The 9,210-nt window shown below is 35.6% G+C and overlaps 1 protein-coding gene across 1 annotated transcript; it reads left to right on the top strand.

The window, feature by feature from the left end:
* The first annotated feature begins 794 nt into the window (after positions 1–794).
* Positions 795–7,957, top strand: LOC131051012 (uncharacterized). The gene is made up of 12 exons (XM_057985350.2): positions 795–998; positions 1,157–1,357; positions 5,436–5,516; positions 5,627–5,715; positions 5,880–5,954; positions 6,100–6,161; positions 6,266–6,328; positions 6,430–6,645; positions 6,766–6,882; positions 7,072–7,137; positions 7,226–7,321; positions 7,508–7,957. Exons 2-12 carry the CDS (start codon positions 1,235–1,237, stop codon positions 7,549–7,551), a joined length of 1,032 nt encoding a protein of 343 aa, XP_057841333.1. The 5' UTR covers positions 795–998; positions 1,157–1,234; the 3' UTR covers positions 7,552–7,957.
* Positions 7,958–9,210: the final 1,253 nt, after the last annotated feature.

Below are 9,210 nucleotides of genomic sequence, written 5' to 3'. Positions count from 1 at the left end.
TAGACTAGGCCACACTTGTGGTTTAGTCTTGAGACACTTTGCTCCTATGTTAGTCTATCCACTTTTGAATATCATTTTTAGATCTACAAGACCCATTTGTGTACACTCATACCTATGCTTAATAAATAGGTGGTTTTGAAACACACCTTTAAGGGCCTACTATAGATGGAGTTCAAAGACCATTAACTTTATTGCTAATAATTAACTTTGTATCCAATGAAGTAAGATTGAATACACACTAAAAAAATATATTGACACTGTCGTTGATGCACTTAAGATTGACATAAGATTAAGACTATCATTAATGTTCTAAACATGGATGAAAGATGCTAATATTTGATAATTGTTCGATGATTAAAATCTTAGAATGATGTTTTTAAATACATGTTCTAGACATACAACTAAGACCTTTAGTACACAAGCCCACATATAATAATTTGACTTGGGAGAGCTAAAGATTTAAGATTTCAAACTAAAAGATCAGATCATACAAACAATATAATCTAAAAACAAAACCCTACATATTTAAAACAACTCTATTTTATAAATAATAAATATAATATAATAAAATATATTTATAATTAAAATCAGCTGAGTAATTTTTTAATAAATTTAAACTCAAAATATAAAATATACACTTCTGTAATTTACATTATCCAATTCCCTCATAATCCCTAGTTTAGCTAAGGTCGACCCAAAACCGAAAGCCATGGGTGCTTTAGGATTTCACAATAGTGTGTAATTACGCGTGGATTTCATATTTGGAAAGGTCCCACTATAAGAGGGGCCCTAACCACACATCCTGGAAGCGGAGGTTGCTTGCATGAGAGGAGTAGTCGGTTTTACGAGCAGCTGCAGCTTTCCCTTCAATTGCTTCTCTCACTCTTAAAAAAATAAAGCAAACCCCACAATCAAAATCTACCAATCCAATCAAGCAAGCAGCTAAGAGCAAACAACTCGATCGAGACTTCTGCATCGGAACAAAAAACCGCAATCCGGTAGGTTTCTCAGTATTTCTCCTAAGTTCTTTGTGTCTGCCTTCAAAATCCAATGGATCTCGAGGCGGGTAGTTTTCTTAGTTGGTTTTTTCAGGTGGGTGTTATGGATTCGTTTGGTTTCATGGTTGTTTAAACTGGGTTGGTATTCCTTTTTGCAGTATTTGATCCGCTGAAGCTGTGGAGCTTGGGGTAGGGTTTAGGGTTTATCTGGAAGCAGAAGTGGAAGCTTTGGAACCATGGACAGATATCACAGAGTGGAGAAGCCTCGCCCCGATGTCCCCATTATGGATAACGAGATTCGTATAACTACCCAGGGGATGCCTAGGAACTATATTACATATGCAACAACTCTACTCAGAGTATGTACTGGGACCTTACTTTTGCTTTATGCTAGGTTATTTGTGGATTTATCATTGTTATGACTTGTCGTTTGTTACAACCAGGATTAGATAGATCATTGTGATTGAAGAATATGCTTTGTTGGTTTAGTTTTGGGTTCTTGTCCGGTCTACTGAAGATAGTTATTGTATTTGTTCCTATTTAATTTGTTGAGCCTGAGTAACTGACTTTTGAAGAAAGGTCATAATGCTCTCGGCTATGTTTCATATGCATTGTGCAGTCCCCTGGTCACGGGTTACATTCCAGTGAAGTATGTGTTTAATGAGAGTTATTTATGGATCGCTTTGGTTGTTGTGATACCACTATTGACTTTTATCGGTCTTCTCTCAGAATAGAGAACCCTGGGAACACTGTATGCTGTTTTTTGAATGGTGCATAAAGTTGTATTCGGGAAGCTTCCCTAATCATTACTGTATGTGTATTGGAAATTTACGTTAGATATCTATATTGCCATTTTGCTACATGCTACTGTTCAATTCATATATTCGCATTGTTTTCTTTGTGGGATTTTGCAATGTGGGTCACTCTGCATTTCTCTAATATCTGCAGTCAGTTTCGTAGATTTTTTGTTGTGTAGCAATCATCTGAATGCAAGCTCTGTACCATCTTTTAATTTAGGCAAGGGCTTTGTCTGGGAAGTTTTCTCAAATATGACCTCATTTGTATTGAAATTGTGTTTTGGACGATTATGAGCACATCGTTCTACTGACCACAATTTAATTTGATTGTTCCATTGCATTTTTTGTGGGTAAGTGCTGTCTTTGAAATTGGGTACAAGGCTGTATTCCTATTGTAGTTGCATGTTAAACGTCTTGTATAATATTTTGCTCTTGGTCGCAACTTAAATTTATCTTTTCATTTCTTTTTTGTGGGTTGCGCCATGGTAAATTTATTAGATCTTTGCTCTTAAGTAGATGATGCAATGTGAATTGTCCACAGTGCTTGGGCGTGGGAACATCAATATCAGTAATCATTCTTGTCCTAAGTGCATTGCATTTTGTAGATTTTGTCTTAGAGGATAGAACTCTCAATGTCAATCGGATTAACATTGTGAGTAACCAAGGCTATGTGACTCTTCACATTGTTGTGATATTTGCATCGGATTATGTAGATTTTCTTATAGAGGAGAGGACCTTCACATTGTTGTGATATTTGCATTGGATTATGTAGATTTTCTTATAGAGGAGAGGACACTTCATTGTGAGGTGGAATAAGTTTTAACTGAAATTCTAAATTAGTACTAAAATAGACTGAACTATGATGATACTAATTAAAATCAGAAACCTGTAATATTAACGATTATCCTTCACATAGGGTTTTTACATATAACTAGGGTTAACTCCTTTACACAGTATTTCCCAATATAACTAAGGGTAATCTCTACAGGCTTCTTTGGTAAGAATCCTATAAAACGCAATGCACAACAGATTGTGATTAGAGGTTACTATTATATTCAGCAAGAAACTCATTCCAAATGCCACATGCTAATGATCCTGATATATGGTACCATACCAAGATGTAACATCTAATATCATCTACTAACCTTTTCCAGCAAATTATAATATGTATATGGGTACACAACGGTATATCTTAGGAACAAAGACAAGAAAGACCGCATATCTTAGGAACAAAGACACAAATGAACATTGGAAGTTTGGCTGATCATGACATTATCCATGATATTGTTGGTCCTATAGGTCAGACTTAGATTTGATCTTTCCATTCCTTCTTTATAGGATATATAATGCAGAATGCCTAAGTCCTTCCTGGCTGTCCCTTTAATTCACTGGTTATCAAGTTGAGATTGTGGTGCATGACATTTGGTTTTAAATATAATGCCATAAAACACAGGCAATTGATTCATGCCTGCTAAATTTGGGATTTGATATAGGATCCCATATTAATATCAGTATTTGTATGGTGTGTGGTGAGATGCATATTCCATCTTAAGCCTGGGTACATCAGTATTTGTTGATTTAGAGATCGGAGTGGTGGAATCCAGTGTTTTATCGATTCAATGATTAATAAAGTGTTTCTCCAAGTTTCCTTTCATGTTTTGAACAAAATGTAAAAAGATTAAATAGACAATTGAAAACTTAGGTGATAACTGATAATTCAATGTCAATTGTCAAATCTTAAATGTTAAAAGATAAGTCAAAATGGTTTATATTATAGTAGTTTTGCTTGGAACAAAATGTATAATAAAATAGAATTTGAGAACACAGCTGATAATTTTGAGAAATCAACATCAATTGTTATATCCTAAATGCTAAAGATAAATCAAAATGGTTTATATCACATTAGCATTTCTTGGATTTGGGTGTGACTTGGCAAACCAAAAGTATGATGGAATTCAGTTTTTTGGGATTTAAATGTAAAAAATTCAGGAAAATTGTTTTTTTTTATCGGACACAACACTAAACAATTTTTAATTTTTGTTGTTTAAAACCAGAGCTGGGGTGTGTGCCCAGTGGGGTCACGTGGGCAGTGCCCTGGATGTGACCCCTATTGTGATACAAGGTGAGGCTGAGGGGCAAAGCCTCTCTTGCTAAGCCCAAATGAAGACCTTCAAGGCCACAGAAGCCCTCATGATGCATGCCATTTTTGGGTGTGAATGTGTAGCCCCATAAAAGGTTAGGGTTTCGATTTTTCTTATAAAATTTTAATTGGTTTTGTATAGTGGGATGTCCTAACTTCCTCTGGGCATCACAAGGATGCTGGGGATGACAGGTCATCTTTAAAACCTTTCAGCAGAAGTGTCCCCATCCTGGTGATGTTTCCCCAGAATTTTGACAGATTGGGGATGGTGAGGGGACATCGCTTAACAGGGACTGGGTAAAAGCCCCAGTTCTCTGGTTTAAGCACTATTGACTGATTTAAATGAACTTTTTACTGTTTGATGCTTTTGCATCTATGAAACAGTGCAGTGCCAACTGATCAAAACATGAAATTTATGTTAAATAATACATGCATATTGGCATTTAAGTTCATGTTTTGATGTAAAATGTAATACAATAATATAAAGAAAATAATTTTCTGCAAAACAAAGATCAATAGGTGAATACGGAGTAGGAGAGGTCAGATACATCAAGTATATCTGCTCCAGTGAAGACCTTCAAGGCCACGGAAGCCCTCATGATGCATGCCATTTTTGGGTGTGAATGTGTAGCCCCACAAAAGGTTAGGGTTTCAATTTTTATTAATAAATTTTAATTGGTTTTGTATAGTGGGATGTCCTAACTTCCTCTGGGCATCACAAGGATGCTGGGAATGACAGGTCATCTTTAAAACCTTTCAGCAGAAGTGTCCCCATACTGGTGATGTTTCCCCAGAATTTTGACAGATTGGGGATGGTGAGGGGACATTGCTTAACAGGGAAATGTGGGTAAAAGCCCCAGTTCTCTGGTTTAAGCACTATTGACTGATTTAAATGAACTTTTTACTGTTTGATGCTTTTGCATCTACGAAACAGTGCAGTGCCAACTGATCAAAACATGAAATTTATGTTAAATAATACATGCATATTGGCATTTAAGTTCATGTTTTGATGTAAAATGTAATACAATAATATAAAGAAAATAATTTGCTGCAAAACAAAGCTCAATAGGTGAATACGGAGTAGGAGGGGTCAGATACATCAAGTATATCTGCTCCAGTTGCTAGAGAGTATGGTTTTAACATTTTGATTTCTGGTATTGTAATGTTGCTTCTCTAGACTGGAAATAACGTTTTTCATGTTTGTGAAAGTAGAAGAATCCTGTATCTCATTTTCAAATTTAGAACTTTGTACGTGAAGGAAAAAGAGCTGGAAACAGCAATTGCAATTTTTCTTAAACTCAAATGTTCCAGTTTCCAATATTTTTGGCCTGGGATATTTTGCAAGTTTAAGAGAAATGCCTTTGATTAATGTGGATGTGATTATGCTCTATGGGGGATCTGGACCCTTGTTCCCCCCACTTCTCCTAGCATGATAGTTCTTATTTTCAATCTGGGCAATCTTATGGAAAGAAGTAATTGAATTTATGGTTTTCCATGCAGGAGAGAGGCGCATCTGAAGTTGTTTTGAAGGCAATGGGAAAAGCAATTAGTAAGACAGTAACAATTGCAGAAATTATAAAGGTATTGTAATATGTCCTTTTAATTTTCTAGCTATTTGTTCAGTTATTACAGATTAGCCTATAATCCGGATGTGTTTTTGAGTTTGCATGTTTGTGTGTCATACACTGCAGAGGAGGATTCCCAATCTTCACCAGAACACAACGATTAGCTCTGCTCCTATAACATATATGTGGGAACCTCTTGAAGAAGGTCTTTTACCGTAAGTCTTTCTAGAAAGTCTATTATTTCTGATCTCAAGTAATTGAGGACAATGAATTTCGTTTGTTCTATTTTAGTTCTAAGAAACTTGCGGCTTAACAATGAATTCCGTTTGTTCCATTCTAGTTCTAAGAAACTTGCGGCTTAATAGCTTTTTTCTTTCAGGTTGGAAACAACAAGGCATGTATCCATGATAACAATCACTTTGTCCACAATACAACTTGACACATCATCTGCAGGGTAAGCTTGATGCTATCCTCTCTTCCCCCAGAAGTATTTGTTTCTTTTTTCTGTACAAGAGGTACTTTTAGCATATGGTTGTTTGGATCCATTACGAAAATTCATTGTGCTTTTAATCTAAATTTAGTATGCAAACTTGTTACAGTTATCAACCACCACTGCCGGCTGATCAAGTCAAGCCTCTACCTGAATACGAATACGAGGGAGGTGAGTTTTCTTGTAATGAATTTATTTCGTTCTTATGAGGTATCTATATTTTCAACAACTTTGTTTATGTTCAACATAACTTACTTAGTAATTGATTTTCTTAGAGGATTCTCTTCAAGATGTGAAAGGCAAAGGTCGTGCACGTGGGAGGGGGACTGGCAGAGGAGGTATAGTATTCATGTTTTAATGTGAAGCTACCATTAACATTATATATTGTTAGCCTTGATTTTAAATGGCTGTATAGTTAATGTGGTTGACTTTGCTATAGGAAATGCTGCCTCCGGAAACTATCAGAATGGTGACACTGGAGCCTATCATGAGTCTCCAGATAATGGATGGAATCAAGGCCGTGGACGTTTTCGTGGCCGTGGTAGAGGTCGAAGTTTCCCTGGTCGTGGTAGAGGCTTTTATGGTGGTGCAGTGCAAGATAATAACTATAATGATTTTGGCATGGGTGGTGGCGATCTCCCCCCTCGAGGTCAAGGTATTTACCATTCTCTCTCTATATATTTGCCAGGAGGAGTCTTCTTCACTCTATACTGATGAATAGATTTCAATGCTCTTTTACCCAAAATAATGTATGCTTTTTGTTGTTGGATGCCAGGACGTGGTAGGGGCAGATCCAGTGGCAATGCACAATATGGCAATGGACAATATGGCAATGGTAATTTTAATGACAATGGTATGGGCACTATGGACTTCGCTCCACGAGGCAGGGGAGGTAATTTCTTTTCTTTTTTGCAACCTCTGTTTGTTGGTGCAGTTTACAACAGTCTATTCCTTTTACAAAATGGGCAGCAAAGTAATTTTATGAGGTTCATGGCTTGATATGGACTGAATATTTTTTCCATCTATTTGTTGTCCTTCACTTTTTAAATAACACTTTTTGACTTGCCTATTACCATGTCAGGCCGTGGCAGGGGCAGGTTTGGTGATGATGGTAATTATAATGACAATAGCTTTCGTAGAGGCCAAGGTGCATTTTTTTTCAGTTTCAATTGTATTTGTGAATTTGAATTGATTATTTTGTTAAGAACTTCTAATTAAGATTTTTAACGTGGCAGGTCGTGGTCGAGGTAGATTTGGTGGTAATGCTCAAGACGGTGGTTATTATAACGACTATGGGATGGCTGGAGGGGAAGTAGCTTCACGGGGCCGAGGTATATTATTTTTGTATCCGTTATAAGTTTATGGTTTTGGCAATGGTTAAAATTGTAATCTTCTGCTTTGTCTTAACTTCCTTTAGAAACACTGACAAAAACATTGAAATGGTTCTGCAGAAGTTTGTCTTGTTTTGTTTCTTGGTCTTGAAATTAACTTAGTTACTATTGTTTGTTGTCTTGTAGGGCGTGGCAGAGGCAGGGCACGAGGAAGGGGTGGCAGGAATTAATCCCCGTGGGCAGACCGAATGAACTATTTGCAAGGGAAAGTTGGATAATGTAGAACTGTGATTTTGATAGTTTGTGAATTTCTGCTGAAGGGGCAGGCAATTTCTTTTTTGCTGAAGCAGTTTCTACTGTAATGAGATTAAGGGACTGATGTACAAGCTTGAATGTGGATAGAATGTGGTTTTTAGGTTTCTTATATAAAGAGAAATGTTTGTATATCTTGCTCGTTTGTAGCACTGTCGGGCCTCTGTGTCAAATTAAGCAAGGTATATATATTTTTTCATTTCCGACTCTTCATTGTTGAAGTGGGTGTCCACCATATGGAAAAAATTTCTAAGTTGTAATTTTTTTTGCTATAACAGAGCATTAGGGCGGCAAAATATATTTGACACATTACCATTTGATTTACAGTGTAATTGTAATTATAGGATCTAATTAATCATTGTAGTTGACAATTATTTCTTTAGGAGGAAGGACGAGTTGTAGATATGTTAACGAATTATTCCTATAAACATTAACAGAAGGGATTCAGAGGCACATGAGATTTACATTCTTGTGCTATTCATGCTATCTCGACTTAATTTCTTTAAACATTCTTTTTTTTGATCGGTATATCTTAAAATAGCCTTACCAATCTGGAGTAAATATGATTTTTCCGAGGCATGTTAAGTTCGCTACTAAATCATTTTGTTAATTTATTTACTTAATTTTTTATTTAGTTTGATTAGAAGCTATATATATTAGTGTCATAATAGCTATGTTATTTGTACGTATAAATATATACAAGAGTGTATATAAACATGTGGATAATCTTTATGTTTTTGATTAATAAAGCTGCGTTAATTAGGGTGTTGATAAGTTCGCTATTAAATCATTTTGTTAATTTATTTAGTTAATTTTTTATTTAGTTTGATGAAGCTATATATATTAGTGTCATAATAGCTATGTTATTTGTACATATAAATATATACAAGAGTGTATATAAACATGTGGATAATCTTTATGTTTTTGATTAATAAAGCTGCGTTAATTAGGGTGTTGATCCTTAACATAGCCAAGACTATCAAATTTACAAAAACAGTAGGCAAGGGTGTTGACCCTTAAAACACATGGTCCAAATGCAGTAAAAGAAACAACAAAACAGGGATAAGTGAAAAAGCCTATCAAACTTGCAACAACCCAAAAACTAGCTCAAATATGGGGAGAATCATTCGAGCCAAGGCAATTTGGGGGGTTGGGGGGTGGGGTGGAGATTTTCCCTTCCACCTGCAATGAGCAATATCTATCATTAAGACTATCAAAAGAAAGATAATCCCTATGTTATGAGTGTAATTAAGTACAAGATTATACACATCTATATAAGTTATGTATAATGATATTGTATTATCAAAGATAGCATATATGATTATATATCAATTATTTAAAATATTTGAAGGAAAAAACTTTCACACTTGTAGTTTAATTTACACAATTCAATAGAAAATGACGAGTTTTTAAAAAATAACAACTTTGAAAGAAAACCTAGATGAAGGCGAGAAAGGTGATTTCCTTGATGGAAGTTAGTGGAGGTTTAGGATTTTATTTGTAGCCTCAATGGTGCCAATGGATTTGGTTGTGGTTGAGGAAACCTATAAGCTTTTGTCGCAAGAGTGAGATTAGGT

Source organism: Cryptomeria japonica, chromosome 6 (assembly GCF_030272615.1).
Source record: "Cryptomeria japonica chromosome 6, Sugi_1.0, whole genome shotgun sequence".
Lineage (NCBI taxonomy): Eukaryota > Viridiplantae > Streptophyta > Pinopsida > Cupressales > Cupressaceae > Cryptomeria > Cryptomeria japonica.
Note: the sequence above shows the minus strand (reverse complement) of the source record. Positions and strands in the feature narration are given on the sequence as shown.